The following is a 20911-nucleotide window of genomic DNA, read 5'->3' as shown; positions in this document are numbered from 1 at the left end:
GAGATGACGAATCACATCCTGTGGAATGGCTGTCCACTCAGCCTGCAAAGCTGCTGCAAGCTGAGGTAGAGTCTGCAGTTGAGGTTGTTGCCATCGCAGATGTTGGTCCAACTCGTCCCAAAGATGTTCGATTGGGTTTAAATCTGGTGATCTAGAGGGCCAGGGAAGAACGTTGATGTTGTGGTGTCTCAAGAAGACAGTGATGAGTCAGGCTGTGTGAGGACGGGCGTTGTCATGTTGAAAAACGTTGACGTTCACCATGATGGGTTGCACATGGGGCCTAAGAATCTTGTCGACGTATCGTTGAGTCATAAGATTCCCTAGAATGTGCAAAAGGTCTGTTCTGGCATTGTACGCGATGGCAGCCCACATCATGACGCTGCCACCACCAAATCTGTCAACATCTTGCACACAGTTTGCTGCAAAACGTTCACCTTGGCGACGGTAAACACAGGTCCTTCCATCCTGCCTACGAAGCATAAAACGTGATTTATCGCTGAACCAAACATGCCTCCATCGTCGATGAGGCCATACTCGATGTGCCCGAGTCCACTGCAGCCGTGCTTGACGATGTTGCTGGGTGAGGATGACGCCTCTGACTGGACGTCTAGGTCGGATTCCTGCATCTCGTAGACGGTTGCATACGGTCTAATCGGAAATCCTACGCAGCCCTGGTATGGTTGAGGCAGTAGATGTCGCAGTGGTGGTTCTATCCCGAAGGTGACGTAACCGGATGTTGCGATCTTGTGCAGGCGTGGTCACACGAGGTCTGCCAGATCGTGGACGGTCACAAGTTGATCCATGTTGTTGGTGACGATTCCATAGCCTTGTGATGGTGCTTGGGTGGACATTCACAGCTCTGGCAACATCTGATCGAGATTCGCCTGCTTCCAAGCGGCCAATGGCGTTGTTGCGTTGTGCTTCAGTCAGTCATGGTGTAACTGTATTGCTTGTCGGTGGCTTAAGACTGAGCTATGGAAACCGAGAACCTGTCACTTTTTATAGGGATTTTGCACATGTTGCACTTGCAGAACATGCAGATCTCTCAAACAAAGTTATTGGACATTCATGCGTTTTGGTGAAAAATCCAATGTATTCCTCCTTTTTCAAAATGCACAACTTTTATTGTCATTTTGGTCTGACAATCAGTGCCTTAACACGTGTAACATCACATACTCTGAGCTTGTAACGTTATTACATATATTTCTCTTTAAAATAACAAAAAATATCCCTTTTGTGTTTCTTGTTTTGAAGAGTATAAATTGAAACCCTAATATGAATTACTTCATCATTTGCATAGAAATCAATTTCATATTAATTTCAATTGATAATTATTTTATGAGACCTAATCAGTGTAGTGGCTGTTTATAGGTAATCAATTAAATTGCTTGGCTCTAAGTACCCAAACAGTAGTATTAAGATTATGAAGTAACTAACTGTGATTATTGAACAAGTATCTCTTAAATTTTTCATTTAAAACTGGGACTTTGATGGTAAAGCTATATATAGTAACATTTTGTAGTATATCTCATGAATGCCAATTTTCTACTTCCATTTCATCAGTGAATGGTCTGTCAAGATTCATAGTGTCATATGCTCATGCCAAACATGGCTGTCATGGTAATTCTTTTCCCTCTGTATTTTTGTTGTTACAGTGTGTATAATATGGCACATGTAAGTTTCAAATATGTTTTGAGTAGCATCTTGTAAATCCCAGTTATTGTACTGTAAGTAATTTTGTGTATCTCTTTCTGCTCTGTGAATAGTGTTGTGTAGTCTCAGTTGTATTTAGTAGTGTTGTATAGTCTGACACCTTGTACAGTGATTAGTGTTATGTGGCCTAGTTGTAGTTTGAGTACTAATGTGTGTACATCAATCTTCACAGTGTCAATAATGAGTGTTTCAGTTGTTACATTGTGTTGTCTACATGCTTCTCTTGTTACTGTGAGTCATGCTGTATGATCTCAGCTGTCACACAGTTATTGTGTTGACAGTGAATGTGTGAGTAAGACAAACCAACACAAAGGAAAGATACTAAAATACAATATTTTGAGAGCTACATTTACAGGTAAAAGGGTTTTAAAAATATATGAAAGCTGGGTATAGGGTAGTTAAGCAACTTCTTCAGATTTGTAACTTCAAAAGACAAATTGATAAAGGAAATATGCTTGAGTAATAGGAAGCTGTAGGATAAAAAACAATAGTTGAAATAAATAGACAACATAATGTAAATTTGTGTCAGTTGTTATGAAGTTTCAAAATGGTATAATTTAATTAGAGCTAGTATTAAACAAATGTGAAGTCCTTAAAAAAGTTTGTGTATCTGAAAAATGTCACACATATATTTGTTGGTTGGGGCTGAACCTTTCATAAGATGATCTAATTTATTTTGTTTTTAAATTTCTATTTACATTTCAAACTCTGTAAATTTAAGTATTAGCACTTAAAAAGAAATTCAATTATAAATTTGTTTCCAGCATGTATAAATGCTTAAATGACTTTCATTACAATTTAAGAAGAATTAATGGTAAAACTGATATATTTTTTGTTACTTTTGAAAAATAAACAAATTGATTTATCAATTTTGATTTTTTTCAAACTGCTGCTAGGGGCTGTTATTTTTTTAAACTGTTTTGTCCAAATCTCTCAATTTTGTTTTCTGTTTTTAATTAGTTAACTGTGGCTGATAAAACTCAGAATCTTCGAAGACTTCAAGCACAACGAAATGAGCTTAATGCTAAAGGTAAGTTGTTTATGTCATTATTATATTGATTTTTAATGTTTTTTGAAGCAGACATTTTCAGGTATAATATGCTGTATATTTTGCAGTTTCTCAAATGGTTTATTTACAAACATCTTTTGTTTGAACAGTAATATTGTGTAACCTATATTGTATTCCATTTTCTAAACAGAATTCACGTTAATATTAATATATATTAATTATTCATGCTGGATATAAATTTTTGACCTTTACGCAAGGTCATTCAACCTGGTACCCTGAAAAGTTAGAAAAAACAAAGAGATGTAATAGTGACCTTGTTCAGTTGATAATAGTAATAAATTACTGTAATTTGAAATTGTAATTTGTAAACAATTGAAAGACAATCAATTTGTTAATATGTATTAAACTGTATACAAAATAGTTTTCTGTTTGTACTCAATTGAATATCTCAAAAGATGTAACAGAAGAAAGATGTATTCTGTTTCTCACATTGTGATGTGGAATGGGATATCAGAGGTTATTAAATAAAACAGTACTTCTGACATGATATCTTACTCTTCCTGATTAGTACAGCTGCTGGCCTTTATTTTCTACCTATTCTCACATTGAAGCAGCTGCCTGATAGCATACAAACAAGCATGCACCAACCTTCCACAATTAGGAGTGCACCAGCTGATTCTTTCTATGCATGTTAACACAATTTCACTTTGAAAATAAGCCACAAAAAAGGAGATGATGCTTGAGGTGGAGAGTACCTTATTTTCATTTTTTATTTTTTTATTTTCATCTTTCTACATTTATCTTTTTCTTATTTTAATTTGGGAGAGCAGTCACCTTCCCACAACTGTCTGCAGTGAAGGATGATATAGATGTGGACTTAAGTACCTACATTTTGCTCTTCTAAGTTTTAATTTTTTTATGTGAGACTAGCAAATTGGAGGTTTAGACTGATGGATTATGTATTTACACTGTAATGTCGCTCTACTTTTTTTAGTCACCTTCAAAACCTGGGATATATTTTATGATCTCATGTTGTAGCTTGTACCCTAGGATCCTTTTATTTAAATATGCAGCATATTTTATTTCATTTTAATGTGTTTTGGTTTATGGCTTGAAAAATTTATGGTTATTATATATATACACAAGGTGTGATAAAAAAGTTCCAAGACTTCACTTTTATTTCAAAGAATAACATTCATTCATCAGTATTATATGCTTTACAAAGAATCAACACTTGTTCCAATGTTCCTGCCATTTTCAGAAGCAATGCTGGAAGTTTTCAACTTTTATGCAACTAAGTTTTGCTTTCACAATTTTATGGATAGTTGGAAGGTTATCAAATCTCTTTCAACTTAATTTCGATATTTGGGAAGAGAGAAAAAATCACATGGGGCAAGATCAGGAGGATACGAATAGTGTGGTATTGTAGGAATGTTTTTTTTTATGCCAAAAATTCTTGAACAGAGACAGCTGTGTGTGAAGGCATGTTGTCATGAAGAATAAACCAGTGACCGTTCTCACCTGACATGATCCAAAGGAAATGTCCAGTTCATCAACAATTTCACAGACAGTTAATAGTTGAGCACTTTGAATTTTTTTATTTTGCCTTAGCGGCTGTTTCATCAGTGGATGATGTCAATGGTCGCCTAGAACTTGGGTCATCTTTAGCCAATTCCTGGTGATCTTGGAAGAATTTTATCCTCTGATAAATGACAGCCTCACTAAAGCAGTCATCACCAAATGCAGTTCTTAAAATTTCGAGGATTTCTGTTCCTCCTTTACCATTTTTCACATGAAACTTGATGTAAATACGTTGCTCTTCTTTTCTGTTCATTTTTTATTACAACAGGGGCAAGAGATATGTCTGTCTTTGAGCATGTTTTTCACAACATGGGTATAAGATCTGAAGAAATGGCTTATTTGTGGGGTAGATCACTATTTGTACTTTGTACACATCTCTGTGAAACTCACTGCCTCTGTACTGATATCTAACAGAAGTCTTAGAACGTTTTAATCAGAGCTCGTGTATATATATAAGATCTAAACAATTTTTTGATATTCTCCACATATAACATTTTAAAAGGCTGAGCAACATGCGTCCAGCAACGAGTACAAAGGTCACAGCAGAAAGAGATAATTGTTTGATTTAATTCTTGATGTATGATACTATATTTTAATAAAAATATGTATAATAATTTATTTCTAAACAGTGGTAATCTATGTACATATACATAATGCATAATAATTGAAGTGTAACTGTATATTATAAAATACTAGTCCACTAAAACAGGGAAGACTAAAGGTCAGTTTCATGTTACTGGATATGTAATGAGTGCATGTGAACCTCATCAGTATAAGTTATGTTAGTTAGGCACAACTGGGTAGGTCAGTATAATAAAAAATAATAAATGTATATGTAAAGATATAGTGTTATGAGACTTGAGCTACTTAGACGAAACATTTGTATTTTCATGTTATAATATGTGATTATTCTAGAATGAAAAAAATATTTATTTCCTAATTTTTTTTATTATGATTATGAAGGTTATTAGAGTTTGACAAGTGACAGACCCCACATTGTAAGAGTGTAGGAAATAACATGAAATATAGTCTTACTGGAAACAGACATTTGAAATGTATTTGTGAGGTTTTAGAGATCATGCAAATAATATTTGAGATTTTTGGGGTGAAGAATAGTTTTTTTTTAACCATAATGTAAAATCTCTTTGCACTCAGACTAGTAATGAAACAGACAATTTTCACAAACAGATCTTTAGTAAAAATATTTCACAAAACAAAATAATTTTTTTTTGTATACAAAATATGTGTAATCTGTACTAAAATATACACGTGCTGTATCAAAAGTTGTAGTGCAAATGTGTAAACGTAATCATGTATTTTATACCAACCCCGTAGTGATGGGGTTAATCATCTTCAGTTCATTGTTATAGAAACAAGAAGTCTGCTGATCAGTCGTATGAAATGTATTGCTAATAGCTGGTTTATTCAGCTGATTCTGTCTTTTGTAGTCTCACATTCTTTTTATTTGTCTCACTTAGGTGAATCAAAACTTAGTGGTTTAAATTATTTTTGAACAACAGCTGGAACTCAAAGGAGACATTCTTCATATTTCACTCATGGAAAGCCATTGAACAAATGGTAGATGGACAGTCACAGCAGACTTTTATGAATTGGAAACAAGTGTCTCAAAGCATCATGAGCAGAATTTAAAACAACTTTCAAGCTAATGTTAACCTGAAGATGACCTAGGAAGGTTGAAACATTCTGTGGTTATCAGTTGAAGTGTTAACCCATACCAGCCATTTATACATGATACATTTTTAATTCAAGTAGGTTTCTTGTCATCAAGAACTTCCAAGTTAATGGTACTGTTACTTGGACATGAACAATATTTGTTAGTTTCTGTCAGTTCTCATTTGTGGTAAATATCAAGTATCTACTCTGAAAATGAATGATATGTTTGTACTTGCAAGTTAAACACTGTCATTTATAAATGAATAAAAATAGAATTTATCAGCTGGCATGTTGGGCATTTTGAAGACCCCAGCAAATCATATGCTCTGCAGAAAGTTGGAGCATTTGCATTGAAGAGTTGAGACAATGGACTAAAAGAAAGAAAAAATATTAGCCTGGAAACTATGGAGATAACTGCTATTTTTGCTCATATAATTTATAGGACTATAATACTCAAAATAAAATGGAAATTGCTTATCTGAAACTTCATTCTGCTCTAAGACCTGTTGCTGATGGACCTGATGCACCTGTACCTATTCCATTGGACTTGATACAGTTTCACCTGATTTTGATGTCAATATAAATAGATAGATTGTTTTCAACCTGAAACATGGTGAACCACAAATGTGCATGAAAGGTGAACTTAACAATTTGATTGGAGATTTGGTCTTGTCAAAGGATTGTTTAAAAGATTTTGTGGTTCATGCTTTGAGTTTAGAACTTACTTTCTCCAGAGATATTATTTTACAGAAATTGTAAGAAAGAGTTTATATCATACTTTATGCAAGAGTAGTCATTGGTTTATTGTGACAACATTGCTGAATTAATTCCACTGATAGTAGCTACCAAGGATTGGCAACTGTTCATTGATTTCTCCAAAATAAATTTGAAAGTTGTTCTACTTTGCAGTGGTAACATGTATCCATCTTTAAGGAGACATCCAAAAATTTCGAACTTCTTAATATGGTCAAATACAAAGAAAATAGTTGGCTACGTTTTGGAGATTTAATAGTTTTTGTATGTTGTTGAGTAAACCATCTGGTTATACAAAATGTCATTTTTTTTATGTGAATGGGACAGCAGAGCACAAAATGAATGCTGGATAAAGAAGAAATGGCCACACATCATCTTGATACTACGATTGAAAAGCATTGAATGCCAAGGTATGATTAATACAAAAAAAGTTTTATTACTTCCACTGCATATAGAACTTGGTTTGATGAAGAGTTTTATGAACCTTGATGGTACTGATGCAAGTCACAGTACTCCATCTGTAACTGGATAAATTGATACAATTTATGGCAAAGTCATCAAGCACGTTTAACCTTATTCAAACTAATGAAGAGCAAAGAGATGTGGAGGCTGGACCCGAAACTCAAGAAAGATCTTAAGTTATTATTTGTGTAAATAGTTCACTTTAATAGCAGCGAATATCTTATTGAAATTAATCAATCTGATTTCTCCAAGCCCGTTCCCTTGGCTGTGGTTTCGCTAGATAGTAGATAGAGACAGTGGGAATCTCGTTTAAATATATATTTAAATTGTGACTTACATGTACTCACAATGTACTCCTAGTTACATTTGGAGTGTAACTAATACATGTATTAAATTACATGTAAAGCCTTGTAAAGGCCTTAGACTTTGAATCAACAGTTTGAAAGGACAATAAGGAAAGATGGAAAAAAATATGAATTGTCTTTAAAGATGCTATTGAGAAATGTTTAGGAAACAACAAGGATCCAAGTTAAAAAAGCACTGTCAATAAGATGCTTGATAAATTCAAAGAGTTGGATTGTAATATAAGCTTGAAGTTCATTTATTGCATCTATGTATTGTAGATGTTTTTTAAAAAAAACATTTGTGCCATCAATGAAGAAGAGGAAACATTTTATGAATACATCAGGGAAATGGAGAGGAGATGGAATGTCAGCATGATGACTGATTATTGGAACAAGGTGCTTCAGAAATAACAATATATGAAAGATCCCAACACAAGTTTGTGACTGAAAGATATAGATTTTACAAAAACAAACAAGCAGATCAGGATGAATGAAGATGCATCTTTCATTTGACATCAGTGATCTTCCCTTTTTCTTTAGTCTGTCTGTATTTTTGTTAACAGACACAGTAATAAAAATGTTTATTGTGATAAATGAAATAGTTATTTGATCTAAGTGAAATTTTTAACTTCCCAGGTTTTAAAAAAAACCTTACATTTTAGAAAAAACCAAGATAACTTTTATTAAGTTGAAATTTGGAAGTCTGTGTTATTGATTTTTGTTATTTAAAAAACATTTTTATTTGGAATGTAATTTGTATTCACTAATTTTTCATCAACTTTTTATTTCTAGACAGGATTTGATATTGATTTTTCCAAAGATTTTACATTTAACAAATTTGCTAGAGGTATTATGATCAAATGAATAATAAAGAATATCTTGAGAAGCAGTATGTAAATCTGATTTAAATGGTGGCTTAAAATCAGTTATATCAGACACCTTTCTGAATCACCATTATATCTCTTTTCTGGGTGCTGTTGATAATAATTAATCTAATTATGTGCATCAGTACAACATACAGTCAACCTTTTTTCTTTGTTTTGAAAGAAATGTTCAGTAACAACTGACACGTAATTGCCTGATGGCTTCATTATGCATGCTTAGTTGGGAAGAGTATAAATTGATGTAATTATATTGTTTATCTCCATCACAGATGACCAGTGAAGCTGAAATTACTCAAATATTGCTGTGGGAAAAGTAAGAAGTGAAATCAAAATTTAGGTTGTGAATTTCAAAACCCGCTTTCTTTGGTCATTTGACTCACAGATAACAGCTGTATACTTACTATTGAACAGTCTGGAACCACAGTTAAATCCATTTCTTATAGAAGTGTAAAGCATATGGCTTTAGTGTAGACAAGAATAAACATTGATAAATATTCTGATTTCTACATTCCGTTGAATGGTACCAACAATGCCACACATTATCCTGTGATTCTCTGTACTGCCATATGCTGATTTAGATATCTTCAGTTTAATTTATGATTAGTGTTCCCTTACTGTATGTTGGTTGACATTCTTTAAAGAAAAGGGAACTGATCCCAGAGAAGTTTTCTGTAGACCAGCTAGATTTCACTCCCATTGAACGTGTGTGGATGCTTCTGGATGGTGTTTCATGTACTGTTAAAATTCTTTTGAAACAAGATCATTCAGTTTAGGATACCTCGAGATGTTATTAACACCATGTTTGATTGTGTAGCATTAGTGCCAAGCTGCCTGTGCTTTTCCTAGTTACAAAAATATCCTGAACTTATGTAAAGCCTTCTGTAACAAATTAATGACCATATTTACAGTTACTGCTCATATGATAATATTCTGGTACTTCATTTATGTACAAATGACTTGAATGATATGTTAGATTTTCTAATAAAAGATTTATTTTACCATAAGGAAAATGTTGTAAATTCCAGTAAAATCCTGTTTGTTTGAATTGAGTATTTTTGCTGTTTAGTTTTGCTATTTGATTTTATAATACCTATCTGTGCAAATTGTGTACTTTTTGGTTATAACACACCTTTCATGATATTATTTCTATATATATGTATATATTAATGTGATAAACATGTTTACTTAAGTATTAAATTGTTCTGATAAATACATTTAGAAAATATCTAAACTTAAAAGTTAACATGTTTGTTCAACAGTGAGAATGCTTCGGGAGGAGTTGCAGTTACTACAAGAACAAGGTTCATATGTTGGTGAAGTGGTGAAACCTATGGACAAAAAGAAAGTTTTAGTCAAAGTAAGCAGAACTAAAGGCTTCAGGATTGTGTGTATTGAAATAAAAATGGTTCTCAGGATAAAAATTTTGTGACAATGTATGTAATTATTGTCATGTATGACATTGTAAGTTTTATTGCATCTATTAAGTATACTGAAAAAAGTGGCTCTCCAATATCTAGTACCAAATTACAAAGACATTTATGTTCCCACAGTTGAAAGTTAGTAATATTTAAAGCCTTACAACAGTTGAAACACTGAATATGACATAATACTTTCTGAAATGCTACTTGCTTCTTTATAAAACATATAGATATTAATTTGTACATATTAATGTGCATTGTGATACCCTATGATGTAATAAGCACTGGACTATACTGTCGGTAGACCCCAAGAGCACCTCATTCTTTCTTTGGCACTGCTTGGCTTCAGATGTGATTTTGACATCACACATTATAAAATTATTCTGCTTGATATTTGAAACATTTAGTTCTATTTCAAAATGAAAGATTTTATAACAAAAAGATACAAAACTTTAAGAATTTCAGTTACAACTTCTGATCCAAATCTTTGTTTTAATTTCTTGCACTAATTTAACTTTCCTTAATCATATTAAGATAAATTGTGATATTTATTCCAGTATCTTGTTTTTTTGGCAGCACTGTTCTCCCTCATTATTAATCCACTGTTCAGGCTTCAATAGTTAATCTCAACTTTTGTCAATTTGAGAATTAAAAAGGCCTATGCATCATGGACTTACAAGACCTTGTTTTAAAACAAATATTTTGTGAATAAGATTAACTTTTTTATCTGTGTTAGTGGTAACTGGAGATACTGACAGTGATGTTACTGTCTTTGTATACCAGGTTAATTTCATTCTTAACTCAGATCCAGGATTTATGATTCTGTTGCCTCACCTGAGTGTGTCTTATCTTTTAGTTGGTTTCTCCTGATTCTCCTGAGTGTGTCTTATCTTTTAGTGGGTTTCTCCTGATTCTCCTGAGTGTGCCTTATCTTTTAGTGGGTTTCTCTTGATTCTCCTGAGCATGCCATATCTTTTAGTGGGTTTCTCTTGGTTCTCCTGCATGTGCCTTATTGTTTAGTGGGTTTCTCCTGCTGTTCTCATCACCTGCTTTTTCTTTTGATTCTTTATTGATAAATGGGGAACAAGTGGCCCAGCTTTCAGCCCTTTCTGTATTGTTTATGTAGGTGTGTTATTTTTCAGCCATTGTTTATGTAGGTGTGTGTTATTTTTCTCTTCCATAAGTTATATTTTGTTGAATCTCAGGGTTCATTATTGCAGTAGCCTTTTTCAGACTATCTTCTAATCCTTCAATTTGATCTTTTTTTTCATACCAATATCTTTTTGTTCTGACTTCATACTTACCTGTGATTATCTTAACCTCTCAGATCTGGAGTTTTTTATTCTGTAGAGATGGTCCTTGTTTGTCTTGTTTGAGCTTCATTGTTTTGAATCACTTTTTATACTTTGGGGATCTCTTCCATTGTTTTTTTTTTCACTTGCCTGGATACTATTTTAGGTAAGACAAAATGTTAATGCACCTGGTAATCACAGTGCCTCCTTAAGTGAATGTGTATTTATACCTTCATGTAACATTGACAGATATAAACCAATCTACTTCTCTTCTTGACAGATTAACTTGAAATTAAACTGAATGCAATAATTTAGTTCAGTTTTATCCAGTTTATGTATATAAAACATTACAACTTGGCAGAAGGTTTGTTTTAGAGATGTATAATGCTTATCATTGAGCTAAAGTATACAAATATGATTTTTTTGGTGAAACTTTAAAGGTGTGTAGTAATGTATTTTATAAAGCTGAATGAGAACTTTCTTGCTTGGGGTTCAATCTCCAAGAGTAAATTGTTATAAATATTATTCTTTAGATTTATATGAAAAACACATGAAAATGTAGATTTATATTTGTTCATGATGAATGTAAATGAAAGAAGTGGTATTTTTGTTAAACTAATATTGATGTTATAGAGAAAGCACAATTAAAAATTTGACACTGGTAACCTTTATATTTCTGAAATTTATAAATTAGCATAATCTTATGCTGTAATTGCTGATTGTTCTGTACAGGTTCACCCTGAAGGCAAATTTGTGGTGGATATAGATAAGAACATAGACATCAGTGATGTTACACCGAATTGTAGGGTAGCTCTCCGCAATGACAGCTACACGCTTCATAAGATTTTACCAAATAAGGTAATAAACTTCCAAGATAAGATATTTTAAAACACAGATAGACTCTTTGTATTGAAACAGGAATCTTGTTCTAAGGATCTTATGCCCTTTATCTGAATTTGTCTTGTATGATTAAAGTATTATGCAATAGTTAACTTTAATGTAGTGTTTGTCAAAGTGTTCAAACGTTTTGTGCAATGTGAAGTAGTCATATCAAAAAACAGTGCTATCTTCTGTGTAGTGTTGGATGATTATATGAGAGCTCAAAATCATCTTCATTGAGATTGATATTTCTTATCCAGATACACAAAACATAATTGAAGTCAATTATATTAATCCATTTCAATGTTTGTATAAAAATCTTTTGAAGTAAAAGGGCAGGTTATTGTGTATTTGTTATACTTCTGTATTATGCTTCTAACATGACTATTGTGTTCATATGTTATTCTGATGTACAAAGTTTCTCATACAAAAGGACTAATTGTCAAGGTAGTGTAAACACAATCTGGAGATAATTACAAAGTCAAGTACACAGTTTCATAATACAGTGCCCTTTAGTTACTGACACATGTTTAAATTTTTCCAACCTCATTACAGATCCTGTTGTTAACTTTCAAACAGGTAGTTTTGCTAATTTTGAAATAGTGAAAAAAAAAAGATACACAATTGAACATTTGTTGATTTAAATTGTAATTTGGATTATCAATTTAAATACTAATGAAAAACAATTAATAATTGTGCATGAAAGTTGGCCTTTAACACCACATGACCATCTCATTGGAACAATGATAATAAAATATTGCTCTGCTTGGTAACCTGAGATATTTGTGTGAAACATGTGACAAGGTGAAACAAAATGGTAACCTTAAAATATTTCTTCTTTAAACCCTTATGCATGAATTTATATTATATTCATAAATGAACTGAAAACTGTCAAAAACCAAATGTTAAAAATTAATTATGAATGTAAATATTTACCTATTAAAATAAAGGATAGATTTTGCATTCAGTTAGTTTTGTGATCAATGCAAACTAATGTATCTTCCACTTGTATATTCTACTTTGTATTCAGTTAAGTTTGTGGTCAGTGTAAAGTAACGTATCTTCTACTTGTATATTCTACTTTGTATTCGGTTAAGTTTGTGGTCAGTGTAAAGTAACGTCTCTTCTACTTGTATATTCTACTTTGTATTTAGTTAAGTTTGTGATCAGTGTAAAGTAACGTATCTTTTACTTGTATATTCTACTTTGTATTCAGTTAAGTTTGTGATCAATATAAAGTAACGTATCTTCTACTTGTATATTCTACTTTGTATTTAGTTAAATTTGTGATCAATATAAAGTAACGTATCTTCTACTTGTATATTCTACTTTGTATTCAGTTAAGTTTGTGATCAGTGTAAAGTAACATATCTTCTACTTGTATATTCTACTTTGTATTCAGTTAAGTTTGTGATCAATATAAAGTAATGTATCTTCTACTTGTATATTCTACTTTGTATTCAGTTAAGTTTGTGATCAGTGTAAAGTAACGTATCTTCTACTTGTATATTCTACTTTGTATTCAGTTAAGTTTGTGATCAGTGTAAAGTAATGTATCTTCTACTTGTGTATTCTACTTTGTATTCAGTTAAGTTTGTGATCAATATAAAGTAACGTATCTTCTACTTGTATATTCTACTTTGTATTCAGTTAAGTTTGTGATCAATATAAAGTAACGTATCTTCTACTTGTATATTCTACTTTGTATTTAGTTAAGTTTGTGATCAATATAAAGTAACATATCTTCCACTTGTATATTCTACTTTGTATTCAGTTAAGTTTGTGATCAATATAAAGTAACGTGTCTTCTACTTGTATATTCTACTTTGTATTCAGTTAAGTTTGTGATCAATATAAAGTAACATATCTTCTACTTTGTATTCAGTTAAGTTTGTGATCAGTGTAAAGTAACGTATCTTCTACTTGTATATTCTACTTTGTATTCAGTTAAGTTTATGATCAGTGTAAAGTAACGTATCTTCTACTTGTATATTCTACTTTGTATTCAGTTAAGTTTGTGATCAATATAAAGTAACATATCTTCTACTTTGTATTCGGTTAAGTTTGTGGTCAGTGTAAAGTAACGTCTCTTCTACTTGTATATTCTACTTTGTATTTAGTTAAATTTGTGATTAATATAAAGTAACGTATCTTCTACTTGTATATTCTACTTTGTATTCAGTTAAGTTTGTGATCAGTGTAAAGTAACGTGTCTTCTACTTGTATATTCTACTTTGTATTCAGTTAAGTTTGTGATCAATATAAAGTAACGTGTCTTCTACTTGTATATTCTACTTTGTATTCAGTTAAGTTTGTGATCAATATAAAGTAACATATCTTCTACTTTGTATTCAGTTAAGTTTGTGATCAGTGTAAAGTAACGTATCTTCTACTTGTATATTCTACTTTGTATTCAGTTAAGTTTATGATCAGTGTAAAGTAACGTATCTTCTACTTGTATATTCTACTTTGTATTCAGTTAAGTTTGTGATCAATATAAAGTAACATATCTTCTACTTTGTATTCGGTTAAGTTTGTGGTCAGTGTAAAGTAACGTCTCTTCTACTTGTATATTCTACTTTGTATTTAGTTAAGTTTGTGATCAATGTAAAGTAACGTATCTTTTACTTGTATATTCTACTTTGTATTCAGTTAAATTTGTGATCAATATAAAGTAACGTATCTTCTACTTGTATATTCTACTTTGTATTTTGTTAGGTTTGTGGTCAGTGTAAAGTAATGTATCTTCTACTTGTATATTCTACTTTGTATTCAGTTAAGTTTGTGATCAATATAAAGTAACGTATCTTCTACTTGTATATTCTACTTTGTATTTAGTTAAATTTGTGATCAATATAAAGTAACGTATCTTCTACTTGTATATTCTACTTTGTATTCAGTTAAGTTTGTGATCAATATAAAGTAATGTATCTTCTACTTGTATATTCTACTTTGTATTCAGTTAAGTTTGTGATCAGTGTAAAGTAACGTATCTTCTACTTGTATATTCTACTTTGTATTCAGTTAAGTTTGTGGTCAGTGTAAAGTAACTTATCTTCTACTTGTATATTGTACTTTGTATTCAGTTAAGTTTGTGATCAATATAAAGTAACGTATCTTCTACCTGTATATTCTACTTTGTATTTTGTTAGGTTTGTGGTCAGTGTAAAGTAATGTATCTTCTACTTGTATATTCTACTTTGTATTCAGTTAAGTTTGTGATCAATATAAAGTAACGTATCTTCTACTTGTATATTCTACCTTGTATTTAGTTAAATTTGTGATCAATATAAAGTAACGTATCTTCTACTTGTATATTCTACTTTGTATTCAGTTAAGTTTGTGATCAATATAAAGTAACGTATCTTCCACTTGCAGTTAAATTTATCGTTTTCTTGATATTCTGTTGGTTGGATTTGGGTAGACACATATATACACACATCAGTTTAATAATTATATAATACAGGCTCCAGGTTTATTGTATGGCTTTGTTAATTCAAATTAAATGAGTAAAAGGTATTTGTTAATGGTTTTAAAGTTTTGTTTGTGTGATTTCAAATGGAACTTTTTTATGTATACAAAAATCTGACAAGATCTTTGGATGAAGATAGCTATGATTTGTTATGTGACTGACTATTATTAGTCAAGCAGTAAGTTGTTGACTTCTGGTTTTTAGTTTTGACATTCATCCAATCACCTCTGCAAAATGAGAGATGAAGGCTTAGTGATCATGGTGATCTGTTGTTGCCAATTTGCAATTATGAGAGTATGGTTGCATACTTAACATTAAATATTACTATAGAAGTTTTTAATTTGTTGTTTGGTATACAATACTTCAGTATTTTTTTTATGGAATTTTTTTATTTATGTACTCACAAGTGAGAATTTGCATTTTTATACTAGGGGAGTTGAGAACTGTAATTCTCTCAGATTCCATATTTCAAGACAGTTTTCAAAACCATGTGTTAATATTTCATGTACATGTTTATAAATAGTAGAAAGAGTGTATATTGTTTTTGAAGCTTGCTATCAGATTTTGGGAGATGATGATTGTCCAGAATAAGTGGTGATATGTTTTGTAAGTGAAGGTGATGTTTAAAGCATTATATTTGTTTTTGAACATTTTGATTTAGTGACTTATGTATTATTTATTTTTTACAATGAATATTTGATAGGTACATGAAACTTAGAAAAAATGAAGAACAAGGATCAGCTATTTATGTAATTGAGTGTGGAATAATTTGTTTGTTTTATTTAATAATAAGCAAAATTTCATTGTACTATACATTGATCATCTACATTAGTTAAAGTTAGTATAATGAAAATAATAGATAAAATATAGTTTTACTTTAAAAAACTTTAATCATTCAAGAGGCTCTAGACCAGTAGTCAGTAACCTTGTTTTGATTTAGGTCAGTTATATGTTGAAACATTTAGCTTTGTGTTAGGTCAGTGATAGTCATATAATTCTTAATACTGGTACATGTATTTAAATGTTTATGTTTATTGTTCATAAAATTCTCTGTCACCATATCTTTTCTTTAATATCTTTGATGTTCTCACATAGCAGAGAAATTTGAGCTGAGGGAATATTGTGTACTCATTGGTTACAATGATGAAGCAAACTTTTGGCTGTTGCAGGTTACTTGGTGACCTGTGGGTGTTAGGTTGATGACCACTGTTTGAGGTTATGTAAATGAAATGTAAAAAGTTATAAAATGAAAAGTATTTTTTATTCTTAACATGAAAATCACCATACAAAGGTAAAGGTTTCAAAAATTCACAGACAAAAATCTATTATAAATGATTTATCAAAAGTGTGTTTTTTCTTTTTATGTTCAAGAAATCAGCTGCTTGTCACATTTTATAAATATACACTTAATAAACTGAGAATTCTAGCATATATAACTTAATGATTTTCAAGGCCATATAAAATAAACCTACCCCAATCAGTTGTTATCCTTGTACATAGAAGTTCTTGTAGAAAGTGATTGTTATTCCAAGGTATAGAACTTATTTAAAGGGAATGGTGCTTGTGTATTTGTCTTTAAACACAAAGGTTTAGATGTGAAAGGATTCTGATGTTTGCATATTTCTTACCTAGTAAATTTCTAATACAAAAGGACTTTGAAGTTTGTATATTTGTTATTTCTGTATGCAGGTTTTTAATACAAGAATATATTTATCTTTTTTTAATCTTTCTATAAAACATCTAAAGTAAAATAACTGATATTCACTATATACAATGTGATAAAATGTTACAAAACGGTTGAAGTCAAAGGACTTTACTCCATTTGCAAATGCTTTTTTTATACCTTGTTTTTATCAAGTCAGTTTCAGTTTAACTTAGTGATTATATTTTTGAGTAGATATTTGTTTTGTGTATTTATAAATGTGATATTTTCTCTTAATCTTGATTTTCTTTGATATTTATGAGAAAAGTGTACATATTGTTGAGGAAAACTTGCAAGATAAAAACACATAAAGTTACTTTTGAAGATTTGAAACGTTTGATGTATCAGACATAATAAGTGTTTTCCTCCATTCACAACAGGTGGATCCCTTGGTCAGCCTTATGATGGTAGAAAAAGTTCCTGATTCAACATATGAGATGGTTGGAGGATTAGACAAACAAATCAAAGAAATTAAAGAAGTAATAGAACTCCCAGTCAAACATCCTGAGCTGTTTGAAGCTCTCGGGATTGCACAACCAAAGGTAAAAATAAAACAAAACAGTTAAAGCTGCTGTTGGTCAAATATAATATGTGTGAGTGCAGTGAAGTTAGCTAATATTCTACATTGATTTTGTATAAAGTAAGTAAAAACTTTGTAAAAAGTACAACTTATTTCTCAATCTGTATCTATTTAAGTTTTTCTCCTTCACTTTAGTAATAGCAAAATTTTCCTGATATCTTCATAGTGTTCTTAAATTTGAAATTTTGAAATGAAGGAAATAGTCCTTGTTTTATATAAGTGTATAGCTAAGTACATAACACACCAAACTGTACATTTCAATTTAGGGTGTACTACTTTATGGACCTCCTGGAACTGGTAAAACACTTGTTTTATATAAGTGTATAGCTAAGTACATAACACACCAAACTGTACATTTCAATTTAGGGTGTACTACTTTATTTAGGGTGTGCTACTTTATGGACCTCCTGGAACTGGTAAAACACTTGTTTTATATAAGTGTATAGCTAAGTACATAACACACCAAACTGTACATTTCAATTTAGGGTGTGCTACTTTATGGACCTCCTGGAACTGGTAAAACACTTGTTTTATATAAGTGTATAGCTAAGTACATAACACACCAAACTGTACATTTCAATTTAGGGTGTACTACTTTATGGACCTCCTGGAACTGGTAAAACACTTTATATAAGTGTATAGCTAAGTACATAACACACCAAACTGTACATTTCAATTTAGGGTGTACTACTTTATGGACCTCCTGGAACTGGTAAAACACTTGTTTTATATAAGTGTATAGCTAAGTACATAACACACCAAACTGTACATTTCAATTTAGGGTGTGCTACTTTATGGACCTCCTGGAACTGGTAAAACACTTTATATAAGTGTATAGCTAAGTACATAACACACCAAACTGTACATTTCAATTTAGGGTGTACTACTTTATGGACCTCCTGGAACTGGTAAAACACTTGTTTTATATAAGTGTATAGCTAAGTACATAACACACCAAACTGTACATTTCAATTTAGGGTGTACTACTTTATGGACCTCCTGGAACTGGTAAAACACTTTATATAAGTGTATAGCTAAGTACATAACACACCAAACTGTACATTTCAATTTAGGGTGTGCTACTTTATGGACCTCCTGGAACTGGTAAAACACTTGTTTTATATAAGTGTATAGCTAAGTACATAACACACCAAACTGTACATTTCAATTTAGGGTGTACTACTTTATGGACCTCCTGGAACTGGTAAAACACTTTATATAAGTGTATAGCTAAGTACATAACACACCAAACTGTACATTTCAATTTAGGGTGTGCTACTTTATGGACCTCCTGGAACTGGTAAAACACTTTATATAAGTGTATAGCTAAGTACATAACACACCAAACTGTACATTTCAATTTAGGGTGTGCTACTTTATGGACCTCCTGGAACTGGTAAAACACTTGTTTTATATAAGTGTATAGCTAAGTACATAACACACCAAACTGTACATTTCAATTTAGGGTGTACTACTTTATTTAGGGTGTGCTACTTTATGGACCTCCTGGAACTGGTAAAACACTTTTGGCTCGTGCTGTTGCCCACCACACAGATTGTACATTTATTCGTGTCTCAGGTTCAGAGCTGGTGCAGAAGTTCATTGGAGAAGGATCAAGAATGGTTAGAGAATTGTTTGTTATGGCCAGGTAGGATTTTGTGTTTTGTTTGTTATGGCCAGGTAGGATTTTGTGTTTTGTTTGTTATGGCCAGGTAGGATTTTGTGTTTTGTTTGTTATGGCCAGGTAGGATTTTGTGTGTGTGTGTGTCTTGACAGGATTTTGTGTCTTGTTTGTTATGGTTATTGATGGCCCAGGTAGATGTTATATTCACTTGCTTGTTATATGCTAATAGGAATTTACATTATTGTGTTTGCATGTTCAAGAGACACTTTGCATTGTTTTGTTTCTCACAAAGGAATTATTTATTTGGGAAACAATGAGCCAGAGAAGGCTGTAGCAGTTTGTCTTACTGTAGTATGGCAAGACTACACTGGGAAATGTGTCCCAGTTGCAGTGACAGAGTTAAAATTCAAACAAAATGTTATCCCTACTTTGGCAAATCACTGTAGTTATGTTCGTCTAAGCCAAAGTAGGATAAAAATTTTTAAAACTTAAGAAACACAGTTTTTGTAGTTTTGACATTATTGTTTCAATACTTATTGTTGTGATAAAACTGTATTACTGTAGTAAGCTAGATAGGTTATGTATATATCAACCTATGTTTGTCGTTATAAAATTTGAAAGTTTTTTTATTATATTTGTTTTCTCTGTTATGGCCATAGATTTTATTTGTTATGGTAAGGAAGGAATGTGTCATTTTGTTTGTTATAGGCCAGTAGGAATTTGTATATTGTTATAGTCAGTATTAAAGATCTTATATTGTTTCATTTATTATTTCCAGGTAGGATATTAAATTATTTTGTTTATCATTAGGAAGTAGTGTAGTTTTTATGGCTAGATAGGATTTTAATTTGTATGTTATGGTCAAGAAGGACTTTATGTTTTGTTATGGCTAAATAGGATTTTAATTTGCATGTTATGGTCAAGAAGGACTTTATGTTTTGTTATGGCTAAATGGGATTTTAATTTGCATGTTATGGTCAAGAAGGACTTTGTTTTGTTATGGCTAAATAGGATTTTGTTTACGCAAGATTTTTTTTTTGATAGTTTTAAGACAGGGGACTTGTTTTGTTTTTTATTGTCAGATGGGATTTTAAGTTTACTATACTTGAGAAGGGTTTAATGCTACTTTCTTTTTTGAATATATCTCTGTAGCATTTTAAATTATTTTGTTAAGCCCAGTAAGATTTACAATTTTTTCTTATGGTCATTGCCACTGAGGGTGACAGAGGTTATGTTTTCAACTCTGCACGTGTGTTTGTTGGCAAGATTTCTTTAAGATGGCTGAATGGATTTGAGCAAAAATTGGAACACATTTAGACTATGACACATCTTATGAGACATTAGTTTTTGGAGGGTTAAGGTCACAAAAATTCTGTTTGTTAAATGGGGTCTGATTTTTTACACTATTTCTGTTCCATAACTCAGTCAAAAATTATCAGATTTTGATGAAACTTGATTGAAGTGTGTAGAATATTATTCCTAATTGTCCTGTAAAAGTGATCTATGTTTGGTTGTAATGATGGA

General features: G+C 31.5%; 1 protein-coding gene across 4 annotated transcripts in view; it reads left to right on the top strand.

Moving 5' to 3' along the window:
- The window catches only part of LOC143251916 (26S proteasome regulatory subunit 8), a 291595-nt gene that overhangs the window by 241909 nt on the left and 28775 nt on the right, over nt 1-20911 (top strand). For 2 of the 4 annotated variants that reach the window (XM_076503282.1, XM_076503281.1), the window contains exons 3-7: nt 2674-2743; nt 9680-9777; nt 11863-11988; nt 17564-17725; nt 19248-19411. In XM_076503282.1, coding sequence (XP_076359397.1) covers nt 9685-9777; nt 11863-11988; nt 17564-17725; nt 19248-19411 — 545 coding nt within the window. In that variant the 5' untranslated portion in view covers nt 2674-2743; nt 9680-9684. The remainder of the gene's footprint in view (nt 1-2673; nt 2744-9679; nt 9778-11862; nt 11989-17563; nt 17726-19247; nt 19412-20911) is intronic. The other 2 variants (XM_076503279.1, XM_076503280.1) reach the window with 1 other exon arrangement.

The sequence above is a fragment of the Tachypleus tridentatus genome, chromosome 6 (genome assembly GCF_004210375.1).
Source record: "Tachypleus tridentatus isolate NWPU-2018 chromosome 6, ASM421037v1, whole genome shotgun sequence".
Lineage (NCBI taxonomy): Eukaryota > Metazoa > Arthropoda > Merostomata > Xiphosura > Limulidae > Tachypleus > Tachypleus tridentatus.
This window is presented reverse-complemented; position numbering and strand designations above follow the sequence as displayed.